The sequence below is a fragment of the Podarcis pityusensis genome, assembly GCF_964106645.2.
Source record: "Podarcis pityusensis genome assembly, chromosome: 9".
Taxonomy (NCBI): domain Eukaryota; kingdom Metazoa; phylum Chordata; class Lepidosauria; order Squamata; family Lacertidae; genus Podarcis; species Podarcis pityusensis.
Window position 1 is genome coordinate 57,636,477 of NC_138034.1, and position 18,311 is coordinate 57,654,787.

Consider the following 18,311-nt stretch of genomic DNA (forward strand, 5'->3'; position numbering starts at 1 on the left):
TGCACCGCTGGGGGGAACCAAAACAATAGAGGACTTTCTTACTGATATACAGGGCTCATTATCTTTCTGCTAATAATATATGATGATAGAGCAGATAAATAAATCGGCATACTTTCAAAATATAAATGGTAAATCATTTTCTATCTGGGAGAAGAATGATTACCTAACTGGTGTGTGTGAATGTATGCTTCCTTCCCTCTAACCAGCAGAGGTCACTCAGTGTAAAGTGAACGATTAGCTTCCAGATTCTAAGGGAAGCTGTAAATATTGCTAGCCTATGGAAGCCATGTGAAGAAAACTCTTTGAAGGTATATGGTAAAAACAATAAAAAAATCTTATGGCATCTTAGAGCTAGCAAATCTTATTATTACATAAGCTTTTATGGGCTAGAGGCCATCTGATGCATAAAGCGTAATCCTCAGTTGCAGATTTGTGTACATGGTTGCAAGGAAGGTGCATGTGGAATTGGATGCATTGGGTCTCGATCAGAGAGTGATTAAATACAAGAAGCACAGATAGTAACAATTCAGTTAGAGCTGGAATGTATGCAAAATAATGAAAGTCTTTATTCATTTCACAATCGGGGAATAAATAGTGCTTGAATCCAAAGAGACTTTCGTTTCAATAGAAAGCAACAAGCCCCCCCTTCTGTAATTTCCCCTTCCAGTTGTGTCTCTCTCCCTCTACCGCATGATATTCATGAGGGTTCACTTTATACGTATTTTGGTAAGTGTATGGTGGGAGCAGGGAAGTTCTACAGTCTAAGTGGAATTCTGCTCATGGTTCTTTCAACAAAAACCATTACAATGAGAATTCAGGATTGCATATGGTTTCTGAATTGTCTGGGTTTTATCTTCTTAAGTCAATAGTAGAAATTATAGGAAAATGAAGTTTTTAAGACAGAACAGGGACTTTATCGAATATTTTAGCACAAATACATCTTTTTATGAGTTGGCTCAATCCAGAAAAAGTAACAGCCCAAGCCAATGCATCTTTAATCAGAAGGAAGTTCCGTTTTGTGCTACTGGTCTTAAAGGTAAAGGTACCCCTGACCATTAGGTCCAGTCGCGGACAACTCTGGGGTTGTGGCACTCATCTTGCTCTATAGGCCGAGGAGCCAGCATTTGTCCGCAGACAGCTTCTGGGTCATGTGGCCAGCATGACTAAGCCGCTTCTGGCGAACCAGAGCAGCGCACAGAAAGGCCGTTTACCTTCTCGTCGGAGCAGTACCAATTTATCTACTTGCACTTTGACATGCTTTCAAACTGCTAGGTTGGCAGGAGCAGGGACCGAGCAACGGGAGCTCACCCCGTTGCGGGGATTCAAACTGCCGACGTTCTGATCGGCAAGCCCTAGGCTCAGTGGTTTAGACGACAGCACAACGAAGAGTCTTGTAGACCCTAAAACACAAGCACATTTATAATGTTAGATCCTCTTTCATAAGTATGTTTAGAATTGCTGCCTTAGTTGTACTTCAAACATTTTGAACCAAGTTAGTCATTATTAACACAAGTTCTGTTAATTTTAGTGGCATTTTTGTATGAATATTTTTCTCTAGAGTTCTAGATCAACCAGGAAAGAAATGAACTAGAGTATATTCTCACAGAATTAGGAGACAGCGAGCAAATCTGGATTTATCATTATGCTAAATTTGTTGTTCATTAGCAGCCTATATTCTCATTAATAGCAAGCATTCTACAGAAATTTCAGAATGCACAAGAAGTATATATTTCATTAAAAAGAGGTGCAATCCTTTCATTCCTAAGTTCACTAAAATATGAATATCATCACACTATGCTGTAGTGTAATAATTATTTGGAATTGTCTGCCTCTTAAGTGTGTGTCTCATTTCAATCTTGGAACAGAAAACTGGAGGTTTTCAAGTTCAGGATTGCCAATGAATTTCCATGTAAAACTGCCCTTGCTATTGTGCAAAGTGTACTAACCTATCTCTCAGATTCTGTGTTGAGTTTTTAAGGCAGTACTGAAGTAACATTCTGGTAAAAGAAAGAATATGACTATAAATATTACTGAGAAACAATGATTACAAAACACTTTTTATGATTTCTAAAAACAGTACTGCCCCATGTATAGCATTGTTGAAAGTTATCTGAAGATATGAGTGTAGAACTGGAGCAATCCTTTACTTTTCAGCACCACTAGATGTCTGTATTTAATAAGGTTTGCATTTTGAGTGCATTGTTAAGGAAAGGCATATTCAGCTTCATGCTAAGTAATCCTGATTTCAGGTGTAGGAGCAATCATACATCGGGTATATAAGAGTATTAATAGGCTGCAAAGGGCCTGAGATGGTGAATAATAAGAAGTCTGATAAGAATTATCCAGATAATCAAGGTGCAATAAAACACTTTTTTTATCTTAGAAGAAATAATTATAGAGATGTTTGCATTTGAGATATTATTTCCTATTTTACTATAAACTCATAGAGTAATTGCCACAGTCGCGAGTTCTGTGTATTTTGTGGCTTCCCATTCTCAATGAAGAAAATACTTGCTTCTTACATGGACCATTCCCACTTCTTCAACGAATGAAGAGTGGGTGATGAAATCAGGGAAGGGTTTTCTCTCTTATCTTAAGGTTGCTAAGCAGTAAATCCTTCTGCTTAGTTCTAATTTGTACCTCTGGTTTGCTGCTAGACTGAACTGTGTAACTCTCAACCACGACCTCCTACAGCTTGGAGTCTCCATTACTCGCGATTCACTCAAGGCCATCAAAGAATATTTTCCTCTTCTCACAGCAGGCGTTCACTACCATGCACCTCTCTTGTAGTTTTCTCTGTTTTCCAAATTGGAGTCAGAAGAACCAGGAGCGCAGAGAAATATGTATACTGTACATTGCTTTAGATTACACTGACACATGTTGTTTTATCCCAGATGGCTCAAAGTAGCATGTATCTATCTATCTGTACATCGTGTATAAAATCTTGCTATTATGAACTGTTGAAAGCAAGGAAGTGCAACAGTTTTGTGTATTTTTAGAGGTTGCCTGACTACTATTTAACTTCATAAACTCTAATTCTGGCTGTCAAATGTGCACAGTCTACATGACTTCCATTCAGTTGCTGGTGGACCACTTCATTCATTCTGATATCAAGATGTGTGCTGTCACATATAGAAATTTAAATACCCAAACATGAGGATTAGGATTATATTTTAAACAAGAACTAGAATTGTCAAGATTTTAAACCTGTAGTTTGCATAATGAAACATTGGAGATTGCGAGCCCACATGCTAAACCCTGTCCTTGGAGCCCCCCCCCACAAGAAAGAGACTAGACACTAAGATATGGGTTCAAATTAGGCCACAACTTTATTGAACTTCAGATGTAGGAAACTTGGCCCTAGCCTTGGAAGGTATCCCTCTCAGCCCACCAAGGTTGAGGATGTGCAAGGTCCATCAGGTGCTGTGTGAGGGAACTGCAAAGCTTGAACTTACACAGCGTGCCCACGCACTGCACCTAAGTTGGGAGTTTGACCTACTTGCCGCCGCTCTAGGGCCAGTGACTCCTACAATCACCATTTAACGGGCCCTGCAAACGCCGCTGCATGGGGGTGCATGAGATGCTCTCCCCCAAAACTCGAAGATAGTCTAAAGGATACCTAACAAGGCCCAAAACCTGCCAAAGTTTACATGGAAAGAGTTGGTTTCAGAGCTTAAAATGAATATGCAATAGGTTAAAGGGCACAAGGAGATAGGATAATATCATAACAAATATTGAATAACAAACATAAGCAGCTGTTAACGCAACAAAAAAATTAACAGTATATAAAGAAGATCGCACATGGGTGGAAGGAAGCAATGGGTTCTGGAGGGAGGGAGGTGAGGGAATTAATTGAAAAATTGTTTAAGATATATATGAGATCTAAGAGGTTAAGAATAATGAACTAAAAGAAGGATACAAACATCAAGGAATACTAAAATAAGGGAATCTGAGAAGAGAGCTGTATAAATGTAAACATGAGACTTAAGGTTTCGTTATATACTTCTTTTTTTGGGATGTGAAGTCTTCTTAAGTAAAGATTGTACATTAAATGAATAAAACAATGAAAAACCCCACCCAAGTTGTACGGGGAAGGCAAAACCTGCCAATGCAGGGAAAATTCCTTCCCGGTTCCGAATACAGCAACCATCTTATTACCATAGCAGCACCCGCTGACCTGGAGTGCAAAAAGTTAAGCTGCAAAAGAAAAAAAAGTTGACAAAAAAGCCGAATTTATTATTTAGGGAGGATTGGGTGGGTGATCCTGAAAAAGAAGGAAGAAGAATGAGCATTGGCCGAAGGATCGGCCCCAGTACCTGTCCCTGGCCACACCCCTGCCCGCGGGCCATTGGCCTGTTTGTACAGAACTGATTGGCTGCCTCTCATGTTAATCATGCCACTGACTTCCTCATTCTCAAAGCAAAATTGTGCAGAGCACTGATTGGCTGGTCCCTGTATCAGTCAGAAAGTCGCTTCTCCTGTTCCTTCGTGAGAGCAAATTTCAAAGTGGTTTATAAAAAAGGAGAGACTACTACAGCAAATAAAGCACCAAACAAAAATTTAACCAGCATGTTCTTTGAAAATAAAGCATAAAACAAAGTGGCGAAATTGTCTAAAATCTATGGGAATGGTTGAGCAATCCGGAAGAGGCAACCAGAACTCACTCTATATAGTTGTATATGTTGCTACAGGAGTGAAAGCAGGGATGACAAAGTTGGACCTACAGTGCCTCCCACTACCACTCGCACCCTCCCAGGCATAGAAACCAACTCCTAGGGGCTGAGGTCATAAATATTGGAGGGGCTGCTCCCCCAAATTAATGGACATTGCCATTCAAATGGTGTGCGTGCACCGTGTCTTTTGATCAATTATGCTGGGTGGGGCTTACTTGCCTCCCCCCCTAGTATTTTATTCAAGTTGGCTCCCCTGCTCCCAGGTACACCTATAGTCAACCTTATATACATAGGTAGTGTCAATAAGAGCTAGGTAGTTTAGAGATAAGAAACCTTTGCACGGCAGCATAGCATTAGAATGTCAGATACAGGTTTAGATTTATGTTAATGTTTGCCATTAGAAAAGTCTGTTTTAGTTGATTCTAACTTCTGACAAATTAATTGCATGGGCTGCTATTTTCCATGCCTGGGGTTTGCCTCAGGCTGTTTTTTTTAAAAAGCATCCACAACTGAAAGCATCCTCTAGTGTTTATACATTTGGAGTACATTAAAGATGTGATGTAATATTTTCTAGTCCATGGGTAGGCAAACTAAGGTCTGGGGGCCGGATGCGGCCTAATCGCCTTTTCAATCCGGCCCGTGGACGGTCTGGGAATCAGCGTGTTTTTAAATGAGTAGAATGTGTCCTTTTATTTAAAATGCATCTCTGAGTTATTTGTGGGGCCTGCTTGGTGTTTTTTCACGAGCAGAATGTGTTCTTTTATTTAAAATGCATCTCTGGGTTATTTGTGGAGCATAGGAATTTGTTCATCCCCCCCCCCGCCAAATACAAAATATAGTCTGGCCCCCCCACAAGGTCTGAGGGACAGTGGACCGGCCCCTTGCTGAAAAAGTTTGCTGACCCCTGTTCTAGTCTGTTCTTTGGGCTAACCAGGATGGCAGTGGTGGTAGTGGTGGGGAGAGAATAATTCCATGAAGTTATAAATCTCTACAAACGAAAAAACATTTTGCACATGATCAGGTGGATGTTCCATTATAAGTCTGTATGCCCAAGGGAGGGTACAGTGAATTTCGCCCTTAGCACTTTTTCTCATATACCAAGGATCCAGTATAACATAGGTGCAGAAATAGGAAACTCAGAGATTTTGCTCTTGTTGCTTTCCTGTTTAATGAGAAATCTACTGAGACAAACTCAGCTAATCAGGAGTGAGAACTGATGAAAAAGAAGCTAGACCAAGAAAGGGTGAAGTGTTGGAGATCCTCGTTGAAACAAAGGCCTCTCTTCAAGAACCTCAGATGTGATGTAGGTGTGTGATGTTCACCCATCTTTGTCAACCTCCATCTCTGCCTCTGCCATTTGGCCCAGCAATGGCAAATGGAATTGTCAAAAGGCTGAGTCTTCAAGAGCTGCCTCACCACTTGGTGGTGGTGATGGATGGTGCAGGGTGGGGGTAGCACACAGACAGATCATAAAAGACCACTAAGAGACCCAGCTTGGGGGTATTGATCAGAAAGGGGGTATTGCTCACTGGCTGGTTAGAGGGGAGGAGGAAGGAGACCAAGGAGAGGTGTTGCAATAGCCATCTCCCTCTGGGACTGGAGTGGTTCCAACATAGGCAGAATCCTGAATATTGAATATTGAACTTCTGCCTTGTTTGCTCACAAAGAAGCTGAAGGTCCAAGACAAGAAAAGGGGAGCCACATCCTCTCTTTTGGTCTGTATCTGAGAGAGGGGATGGGAGCCAGGTGCCTTCCTTCCAACCCAATCCTCCAACTGGGAGAAACCTGGAAAGGTAGTTATAGTTAGGTTACTAAAGGTAAAAGGACCCCTGACCGTTAGGTCCAGTCACGGATGACTCTGGGGTTGCGGCGCTCATCTCGCTTTATTGGCTGAGGGAGCCGGTGTACAGCTTCTGGGTCATATGGCCAGCATGACTAAGCCACTTCTGGCGAACCAGAGCAGCGCACGAAAATGCCGTTTACCTTCCCGCCGGAGCAGTACCTATTTATCTACTTGCACTTTGACATGCTTTCGAACTGCTAGGTTGGCAGGAGCTGGGACCGAGCAACGGGAGCTCACCCTGTCGCTGGGATTTGAACCGCCGACCTTCTGATCGGCAAGTCCTAGGCTCTGTGGTTTAACCCACAGTGCCACCCGCATCCCTAGTTAGGTTACTACAGACATGCTATTAATAAAAAAGCACAATATTTCAAAGTCTTTGAGTTCAGCTGAGTTCTGGGAAGTTGCAACAATTTCAGTGTGCAATGTCCCTTTTATGATTGTGAGGTGGAAAGGTAACCACAAGACGATTCTCTTAAACCAAATTCAGGACTCTTGTGCATAACTTCCTCTGCCTGGCAGAAATAGCTGATGGAAACATTACTTGCACTGGGAGAAAGGCAGGATATAAATGAAACAAATAAAGTGAACAAAACAGCACAAATTATTCTTTATTAGCTTGACCAGACCTGCCACAATATATGTGCATTGCCTGTTTCTGGGTGCTGTTGTCACTGCTGCACTGAAACAAAACCCAATACAGCCATGTGTGCAGCTCTGTTGCTCCTAGGGAAAGCAGTTGCCAAAGGTGTCTGCTATCTGGAAGTCATGGTTTCACATACAATGACTTTTTAAAAAGCCCCCAAACACACAATCCCTCCGTTCTACTTAGTCCACAAATCTTTCCTGCCCTCTCAGTATTCTTGAAAATCCTAGATTAAGCACCGAAATCTTTTGTCACTTTTGATTTATCATAATCATAGCTATCTGCATCAAATATGTGTTCTGGTGACTAGTGGTAGAGGAATATCTGTAGCTCTGCCCATTTCAGTTGTGCATTCTAGAAGCCTAAAAGAAAATTTGCATCCAATATTGTGTGACAGGTTTCTGGTGGCTGACACTAAGTGACTGTGAATCAAAATAATTAATGGTTGCTCAGGATGTCTTCAGTATGACTGACAAACTTCAGTAGCAAATTAGAATCTTAGTAGCCATTTTAGTCCCTCGGAACAGCATGGGGGGGGGGGTCAAGAAAAATTGTACTTTTTATTAGCTTAACTGATGTGTACAAGCTACTGGACTCCTGCAAATCCCTTATCCGTGTAAGCTACCCATGCATGTCCAGTCATGTTTTGAGTACGCTTACTAAATGTCCTGGACTCTTTTATATTAGCATGCTAGCCACACTCATGTAAGCCATAGATTACTGGCATGCGAAACTAATGTGTGAACAGGCTAGCATGTATGGTAAGTACCCTTAAATATCACAGGGCATAAGTGGAAAATATACACAAGGGTCTCCCATCCTGTAGAAATCAGATTATTCGAAATAACTGACGATACTGCTTTTTGAAAAAGAACCAAATATACTTTTTTCAGTTAAACCAAGCTCTTTAGTTGTTCACGCTTCAGAATTATATTTAGGTTTGAGTACCTTAATTTTCTTTTAACACAGGGAAAGGGATTTGCATATATTCAGAGGGGGAGAGTGAAGTGGGAATGGCGTAGCAGACATTAAAATTTTGTCCTTCATCTTTAATGTAGCATCATCGTTTCCTCCACCCCCACTATCATTCATATTTAGTGTAAGGGCTACCTGGAGATTACCTGCAGAATATCACTTCCACAAGGCCAGCACTGCTCTCTACATAAAATGTCTCCAAGCGTTCTTTTATGGAGTTAACCTAGAGTGACTTAGAGCCAAACATGATTTCAGAGCAGCTCTGCGGCAAGCGCTTCTTTCTTGAAAACTCAGCATGTTAGATCTTACCTTCCTTTCACAGATTGTCGCGAATACTCCACCGAGTCCTATTAACCTAAATGTTTTACTTATCCAGCATTTATGGAGTAGTGTTCTAGAAAGCAAGCTTTTAACTCCACTTTGTTAATTTTGCCTCCTAAATTAATGACACAAATAGTCTCACAAATGCTCTTTCAAACTCCTTTTTTTTTATTGCCTTGCAAGACTTTTGGGATGTGTAAGGTTATTATTTACATATAAGGTTAATATTTTACTGATATTTATGAATAGCCCTTCATTGTTGGAGATAAACTATAGAAAATGTTGTAACCAGTGGTGCTTATCAGTATCTACTAAGGATATTTGCTATTTGGAAGTGACAGCTAAATAAACATTTGGGGCACAATATAGAGTGAACTTCTGTTGCGCAAACCCCACAGAATGTTCTGTGCATGAGTTTTCCATAGAATCTAGTTAGCTACAATGAAAAAAGAATGTTGGTCTGGTGGGTCTTTGGACTGATTCAGCAGAATTGTTCTAATGTTCTTATGAATGGGCCTTCACAAAACCGTGGTATTAGTTGCATTAGTCCCATTATTTTTAGTGTGGATCAACTTTGAGCAAAGATTTCCACGGGTTTGGAAAATACCCAGGCAGTAAATACTGAAAACCTATTGGAATTCCTTCTACTTATCTTCCATAATATTCAGCATTTGAGTTCTACATGCTGGAAAAAAAGAACTGTTCCATATTCAGCTTACATTTTAAACTGCCTGAAGCAAAAACAAAACTGAGGAAAGTAAATGTACTCTTGGCAAGCCAGCAGCCAATTTCATCCTACAGCTTTTTTGCCTTGTTTTTTCAAGAAATTGTGAGTGTGGGTGTGGGTGTGTGAGAGAGACAGAGAGAGAGAGTGGGTGATGTGTGGGTGGTAAACAGTACATAGTTTTAAAATAGCTTGAATATTCTGGCTTCATTTATTTTTGTGGGTGAATGCATGCACCTGTCTTTCTTTCCCTACCCATGAAGAGTTCAAAGCATCCAGCAGTAGCAGCATACACAGAAGGGGATGTGTATATGACATGAGAGTTGATCTCATCCAACTGCAGCAAAAACAAAGAAGTGTATTGTGGCTTGACTCTGCCTTTTAAAATGGTGCAAGCCTCTGCTGCACCTGATGAAGTAGACCTTCCTCAGCCTGGTGTCCACCAGGTATTGTTGGACTCGCAAGTCCTACCAGCTCCGCCCTGTATGACTAATGCTCTTGGGAATGGTTGGCCAGCAACTTTTGGAGGGCACTGGGTTGGGGAAGACTGTTCACAAAAGCTTATGTCATAATAAATTGGTTGCAAACCTCTTTGCCTCATGTAAATTCAGAATGGCAGATGTGTAACTCAGAATTTCCACAGGACAATACCTGGAAGAAGCAGTTGGGAAAAGCTATGCCCATATTTCTCTTCATTTTGCAGGGGGAAAGTCTAAATATAACCATGTGTGTCTCATTCAGAGCCAATGAGAAGCACATATATTTTGTATTCAGGTTCTGGCATGCCTCATAGGAGCTGGTAACAGGAACTGGTAACAGGTGCAATTGTTGGACACAGCTTTTAATTTAAGTTGCATTTATATAGTGTCACAAATCACTTCATGAAAAAGGCTTGTGTATTTTTGTTACACCGTTTTGCATGTTCGTCATGTTGAAGCCTTTATGCACACATGTGTACATCGTTTTCGAAACCCTAGGGCTAGCTGGCTTGTGTATGACCCTAATCTGAAAGGTCATTTATATCAAAACGAGTTGAAGGCAGAGTGCAAGAGGATAATTGCAACACAGACACACTACAAACACCCCTCTTGACTGCCTCATTGCTCCCTTGTTACTTCAGAGTAGAATACCATGTGACTACATTACTCAAGAGCCACTTGACACTTGCTGTGGAATAAATAAGGTCACTTTAACATCACCTTGTAAATGTCCGTTATTGTTAACTGGTTCTTATATATTACAATAATAGCTTCATGTGTGTGGCACACGCACACCCCTCACAACACACACACACATCAGACCAATGACACTTGTGCACATTAGAATTAGCTAATTAGCTAATTTTATGGAGCACGATCTTTTGTTGGCAAGATGCTACTTTTATCCAAGAATGATTGACATATAAAGGAAAAGCATAGGACCCAGTGAGATGACTTTAACTGCAAGGGGGGATTGCTCTCATCCACTTCCATGCAGTTTCATTTCTCCTCAGTACACCAGTCATAGGGTCACCCCAGCCACCATTATGTGATTTCTTCCTTTTTCTTCTATATTCAGCTTCCTCCCCCATGGCTGCTAACTCTGCCTCCATAAAACGAACCAGATTAACCATGCAAGCATAGTACACCAGAACCCCCAAGATCCATCGCACTGTATGATCTACCCCTCTGGCCTTAACAGTGAATGGCTGCTGATATGGCAAAGCCTTGTGATGTCACTGGTGTCAGGATTCTTCTGGACCTGATAACCTTCCTCTCCATTCAGTGCATATCTCTTGCAACTGATGAGGTCAGCCCTTGACTATGGAAGCTCACACTACAATAAATTAATCTCTCAGGTGCCAAAAGTCTCTCTATTTTTCTCTGTTCCTTAAAAAAAAATCAAATCCAAACAGAAATAGCTTGTTATTAGTTGTTATTGGCCTTTATTGGCATAAGCGAAACACCTAACAGCTTAGAACAGCATCTTTTGTTTTCATAGTTACAGATTTGTGCTATGCCCTTTACACCTTCAATTCCGGACTCAGTTTTAAACACCCACTTTTTATAAGCTCATAACAGAAGCCAGCAGTAAAGTGGGTAGCAACTGAATGATACAGGATCCACAAATGTGCCTTCTACTGCAAAGAAAACGTGTGTTTGATTTTTAAAGCTCCATTTTGTGATGCAATCATTTTCCAGCCTTCCTTGACTGTACTGAAAATGTTCCCACCGAGGGGCCAGCAGCATAGATTTTCACTTTAAATTACCCGTTGCTCTTGTTCTGTGCTGCCTTTGCCCTGTAGCATTGGTTGACATTTCATAGAGAGTGAACCCGCATAGGGCCAGAAAGTATATAATTATAAGAATCACCTTCTCTTGATTTTCCCATTACGTAGCAATCACAACAGAGGCAGGCTTTTTGTAGGTGCTTGCTGTGGAATGAAAAAGTTTTATTCTTTGTTGACCTGTGATTAAAATGTGGCATTTTGGTAAATAAATAGCAGATAGCTTTTGCATAATTCAGTTCTCAACTGGTGCTAAAAGAAGCTGGTAATGCAAGTCTTTGACCTGTATCACATAAGCAGCAGCATAGGTATAATGGAAACTATGTCCTAGGATGGTGTTACAAAATGAATGTTTCCAGAGTTAAATGTACAGAAGCAGATTCTTTTTAAGGAATGTAACAAGATGATGGGCATCAGATTGCCCTGTATGTGAATGTTTGTTTTATCCTACACCATCTAAATGATTTATATTATAAAAATATTAAAACACAAGGCAGGGCTAGATTAGGCTTTCTTGTCTTCTTCACCTGTCCCTTTTAATTTAAACTCCATGTCTCATTTGAACCCATCTTGGTTGTTGTATAGGATGCCCAAGAATTGTGATATTTTGTGTTTGTCCTGGCTGTGGGCTAAACTCAAACAGGAAGTTTTGTGCAGGGAACCTCCACGATGTACTTAATCTAGGAAATGGACCGTGTTACAGCTGGAGCCTGAAATGAGATGGCTTAAGAAGTAGGGTGATAGCTCACCCACAAAGAATTCTACCTATGAGAACTATCATATTCTGCAAGAGTTTCCTGCCTTTGTAATGGGTTCAGAATTGGGATTCCCAGGAAGGAAAACTTCCTGGCAGTTGCACACAATGAATACCCTTGTTGCCAAGACAAAGTCTCAGCATGAACTGGAAGACTTATAGGGAACTGAGAACTAGCCTCTGTAGGCCAGGGATGGAGAACTTTCCCCCTCCAGGTGTTGTTGGCATCCGACTCGTATCAGCCCCAAACAGCAAAGCCAACAATCAGAGATGATGGGAACTGCAGTTAAGCTGCATCTGGAGTGCCATAGGTCCCGATCCCTGATGTAGACATAGGCACTTCAGAGCCCTAGAACCCTTTCTTGTTCAGACAACACTCTGCTCTGCTTCTCCAGCTGCTTACCGCAAAGGACAAAACAACATGTGGATCTATGGGATCCTGGTTATAGCTGCAGCAGGTCCTGATATCCCTTCCATGAATGAAAGAACCATCCAAAGCCACCAACAAATAGAGGGCAAAGTGTAGAAGGATGGGGAATATTTCTGTTCAAGCTTAGCTTGGCACAATAGCCAGGACTGAAACAAGACACTTTTCTGATTTTGTATATAAACCTAAAGTGGAGATACTTGAGGAATTTGATCTTTATGGATTCTGATGCAGATTAACCCCATCTGTTTCCCTTGGACTAATGTGCAGATTGGAACATGATGTTTGAGTTTTCAGACCAAAAAGTTGCAAAATACATATTTGGAGATAAAATACATTTCAATATGTGTGCCTTTGAGTGAAGCATTTGTGTGAGTTTTTTAAAATGAGATCAGTATGGAAATGGAACAGATTTATGAGTGAATTCATATGAAAGTCATATGAACCAGAGAGAGACTGATTTGTCTTGTCCTTAAAATAAAGTGCTTTGCTGAGATTTTGTTGCCTTACCCCAATGAGGAGTTTTGAGGCTAAACTACTATGAGTTCCTTGTAGGAAAGGTGGAATTTGCATTTAATAAGTACAAGTTGGTGAGGCACAATTTCCTGAAGTCACGGCACTTTTTTTGGTCATTGTTAACTGTTGACACATTATGCACTTTGCTGCATTATTTGATCCCCATCGTATAGTTTTGAAAAATGAAAAAGCTACTTGCTCAGAAAAGTACTTTTTCTTCTTTTTGAGCAAGAGATTTTTACAAACACCTACCTCATAAAAGAGCAATTTATTCTTATCCCACAATTACTACCTGACCTGGATAGAGGTTTTTTCTAGCAGTGCCTAAGAATTTCCTGAAGGCACGTGATGTTGTTGCATTGTTAAACCCAAACATGTCTCAGACTGGCCATGCCCTGGGTAGGAGAGTCCTAGGATCCACTGTGTAATTTGTTTGGAGCTTCCCCAGAGAAAGTGTCAGATATAAGTGTAACAAGCAAATAAACACATTTGTTGTTTAGTCGTTTAGTTGTTTCCGACTCTTCGTGACCCCATGGACCAGAGCACGCCAGGCACTCCTGTCTTCCACTGCCTCCCGCAGTTTGGTCAAACTCATGTTTGTAGCTTCGAGAACACTGTCCAACCATCTCATCCTCTGTCATCCCCTTCTCCTTGTGCCCTCCATCTTTCCCAACATCAGGGTCTTTTGCAGGGAGTCTTCTCTTCTCATGAGGTGGCCAAAGTATTGGAGCCTCAGTTTCACGATCTGTCCTTCCAGTGAGCACGCAGGGCTGATTTCCTTCAGAATGGATAGGTTTGACCTTCTCGCAGTCCATGGGACTCTCAAGAGTCTCCTCCAGCACCATGATTCATATAATTCATATCAATAAATACATACATATTTATAAATACATATCATTCTGCAAACAATTGTAATTGATATGTAATTGATACATATCATATCAATAAATACATATCATTCTGCAAACAAATAATCTAGGACACTAGTAATATTTTCATTCACCAAACATTGGAGATATTATGTCAATAACATGATAGACTGTGGTAATGATGTGATTTATTTAATTGGTACATTTTTATGGAACTCTGAGATTCTGATGGTAATCTCTCACTTTTCTGTCATGACCTGTGGTTTTGACAGGAAAGCTGCCTTCAACGCAAATGCAAACAAGTCTCTACAAAAAAATCATAAAAATTAATTCATCTCATTCTCAATTCTCATTTTAGGACCAGGGGCATACAGCCCAGAAACAAGCAGCTTAAGGTTGAAATCACCTTCCTATGTTGCGGTATACGTTTCCCAGGTGGAACGTTTTAAAGAAGCAAAAGATGACACTCCTGGACCCGGGACGTATGAGGTATGTTAATTGGGCCTTCGCCAGTAATCTTACATCAGAAACATGTAGGTACATAACAACCTGCTATGATGCTGTTGTAGTTGAGACATTTAAATAGTGGGAAAGCAAAAGATTGGTGCTTTCAGTTGACAATAAGAGAGAGAAATAGAAACATGGCTTTGGTTCCTGGTTGCAGCATATGTAGGGGGCAGAATTTGATTTGATGGAACTGCCATAACTGTTTTGTGATTGACATAAATAGGATAGTTCATATGACTTAATCTGGTTTTGTGCAAGTTTTGTATAGGTAATCCATTTTATGGATTTATAGAATTCTCTGCACAAAGAAACTAGCTTGGCAAATTCAGCTTTTGTATGATGTCAGGTTCTTTTTCCAGAAGGCACTTACTCTTCTAGAGTTGAACTGTGATGACTGAAGTGTCATCTTCTGAGCCCTGAAGTTGTATGGTTTTTGCTTTGAGTGTGTTTGGTTTGATGGCTGTTAGCAATGAATTGCTGTATTGTATATGGCAGGAATGGGGAACCTGTGGTCCTCCAGATATTGTTAGACTGCAACTCCCAGCCAGCCTGGCCACTGGTCAGGGAAGATGGGACTTGTAGTTCAACAACCTCTGTAGGGCCATGGGTTTCCCATTCAAGGTATATAGTATCATTTGGGGGTGGGGTTAGGCCATTTTATGGACTTTGACCAAGAAGCAGGATAGACATCTAAGTAATAAATAATAGTTTTATTTAAAATTAAGGCAGACGTAGCAGCCTTTGCACCAAAGAGGGAACTGTGTAGCCAAATTTATAACTACAACATAAGAAAATTCAGAAAATCTTGAGCTTTGAGGCGGTGAACTGAAATCTCACTGCCCCGTGACTTGACAAACAATTCATACAACCTAAAGCACATGTGCAAATTGCCAGGTGTTGACTTTTCTACATCACCTGCTGCCTGTCATTTGAATCTGCACACATATGCATTAGTTGGCTGCACTTGAAATGGCTTTTTATTGGGGCTTGTCATACTTAGATTGCCCTTTTCCAAAATCTGCAAATATAAGAATATAATGAAATGTCCCTGAGGATTCATTTTTCTTTTAGTTCATGAATTTCACCTGCATAATTGAAACACATACATATGAAGCAAGTTGTTCTTGCCCAGTGCTCTCTTTTCTGACTACAGCAGCTTTCCTAGTTCTCAGCCAGGGAAAGATCATCCCCAGCCCTGTTGTCTGATATCCTTTAATTAAAGGTAAAGGTAAAGGGACCCCTGACCATTAGGTCCAATCGTGACCGACTCTGGGTTTGTGGTGCTCATCTCGCTTTATTGGCCGAGGGAGCCAGCGTACAGCTTCCGGGTCATGTGGCCAGCATGACTAAGCCACTTCTGGCGAACCAGAGCAGCGCACGGAAACACTGTTTACCTTCCCGCCAGAGCGGTACCTATTTATCTACTTGCACTTTGACGGCTTTTGAACTGCTAGGTTGGCAGGAGCTGGGACCGAGCAACAGGAGCTCATCCCGTTGCGGGGATTTGAACCGCCGACCTTCTGATCGGCAAGTCCTAGGCTCTGTGGTTTAACCCACAGCGCCACCTGTGCCCCATCCTTTAATTAGAGACATATAAAACTAAATCGGGTACCTTCTGTATGCAAAGCTCATGCTATCCCACCTGGGTGGTGTCTCCTCCCTGTTGAGGATCAGTGATCAATTAATAATATAAATAAAGACTACCTCTAACAGCTCAGGCAGGGAGGTTTGGGGCTGTGGAGTGGGCAGCACAAGATCCATTGTTCTGTCTCTCTCTGGCTCAACACCAGGTAGAATCCCTCACACAAATCCCTAAACATATCTATGAGTGAGAGCAAACTGACCCTTCCTTGGTGTTGTAGCACTGCTCACTTTGGCAGCACATATACTAAAATTGGGACGATACAGAGATTAGCATTTTTGTATTTTTGGTTTCTATGGAAGCCGCCCAGAGTGGCTGGGGAAACCCAGCCAGATGGGCGGGGTACAAATAATAAATTATTATTATTATTATTATTATTATTATTATTATTATTATTATTATTATAGCATGGTTCCTGGAGCCCAGGCAGACTCAACTAGGTTATGTTTGGCCCACATAGCTCACCTGTGATCAAATTGTGAATCAGAGATATTTGATTGTGATGGGTGCATTACCTGAAACCTGGGCAGGTGAGCTAAGTGAACCAAACACAGAACCAACTGTGTTGAGTCTGCTCGGGTACTTGGTGCATCCTAGAAGGGAGGAAGATCTCTAGAGCACAGAAATTTTCATAGGGATTATGAAATTTATTATTTTTTTCTATTTCACAACTGTATCTTAAGCTCACTTCATATCTAAAGGGCACATTATCAGGACTGTCATCCAAAACGAGTGTGCAACAAGGCTAAGGAATCCTCTTCTCAGAGCAACTAAACTCCTTTAATCATTTCAAAACACAAAAGGACCTTAATGTGCTAATGGCTGTAGAAAAAATGAGAAAAACAGTGTGTGCACAGAAATGCTTTTTTCTTTTTCTTTTTTTGTGCCCTGGTTTAGGTCTGTATGCTGTACTATGTAAAACATATTTCTAGAATGGGAACAAAGGTGCCTTTTAGACTAAGCACTTAACAAAATTGTATTGTACAATCTATTGTACACCGTGCTTCTGGATTGCTCTCTCCCTGTCAAGTCTACAGGGCTAGATTGCAGATGATCTCTTGGAGGTAGGTCAAGACTGTCAAGTTCCAGCGGGGTTTGGGAAGATAACACTGATTGGCTCATTTTTTTCTGACTGTGAATGCAGGCCAGCAGAAGTTTTTCTCTATATAGCTTTCTGTTTCAATTATATTTTGCATGCTTTCATCATTACAGCCTACACTAGGCCAAATATAGGTTAACAATTCATTTTCAGAAGGACAAAAAAAAGTGTATTTATGTGTTCTGTTGTTCAGGAAATGGTTTTTGGGGGTTTAAATTGTAATGGTTTTCGATTTTGAGACTTTATTGTTGCTACCGTGAGCTACCTTGAGGGCCCTTTGTGGATGGAATGGCATTCCCAGCCCTCTCTCTCTCTCTCTCTCTCTCTCTTTGTGTGTGTGTGTGTGTGTGTGTGTGTGTGTGAGAGAGAGAGAGAGAGAGAGAGATTGCCAAGCGTGTAAAGCTAAATTGGTACAAGTTAAATGTGTGTAAGTCTACTGTGCACAAAATTACAGTTATACATGTGATATTATATACAAAGGCTGTGCACTCACTCCTAAGACATCCATGAAGTTTTAGGCTTGTTAAAATGCCTGTTCTTTTATCTTTCAAATTCAACTATGGAGGAAGTCATTTCCAACGCGCAGGTAGCAAGAAGCAGGCAAGTCATCTGCTGACTGCTGTTCATTCACCAAATTAACAGGACAACCTTGCCTTCTAAATTAGCAAACTGCATGCCTGGATAAAAGTTTTCTTGAATGAATTGTGCCAGAAATTTATCATGTATGGTGGTGGGATCTGCACTGGTGGTAGCTGAGTGAGCCCTTGGGGTTGTGGTGGATGGGAATGTTGACCCAGTGTCTGGCAGTTGTGAGGAGGATAAGTTCCATGCTAGAGATCATTGGAAAAGGGGATTGAAGAATAAAATTGCCAATATTGTGGTGCCTTTATACAAATCTATGGCGTGAACACATGGAATACAGTATACAGTTCTGGTTGCCTCGCCTCTAAAGGATATTGTGGAACAGGAAATTATTCAGAAAAAGGTAGCAAAAATGATCAAGGGGCTGGAACAACTCTCCTGTGTGGAAAGGTTACAGCATTTAAACTTTT

The 18,311-nt window shown here is 41.0% G+C and overlaps 1 protein-coding gene across 1 annotated transcript in view; it reads left to right on the forward strand.

The window, feature by feature from the left end:
- STPG2 (sperm tail PG-rich repeat containing 2) overlaps positions 1–18,311 on the forward strand; it is a 218,740-nt gene that overhangs the window by 117,783 nt on the left and 82,646 nt on the right. The window contains exon 12 of the mRNA XM_081020883.1: positions 14,370–14,500. Coding sequence (XP_080877009.1) covers positions 14,370–14,500 — 131 coding nt within the window. The remainder of the gene's footprint in view (positions 1–14,369; positions 14,501–18,311) is intronic.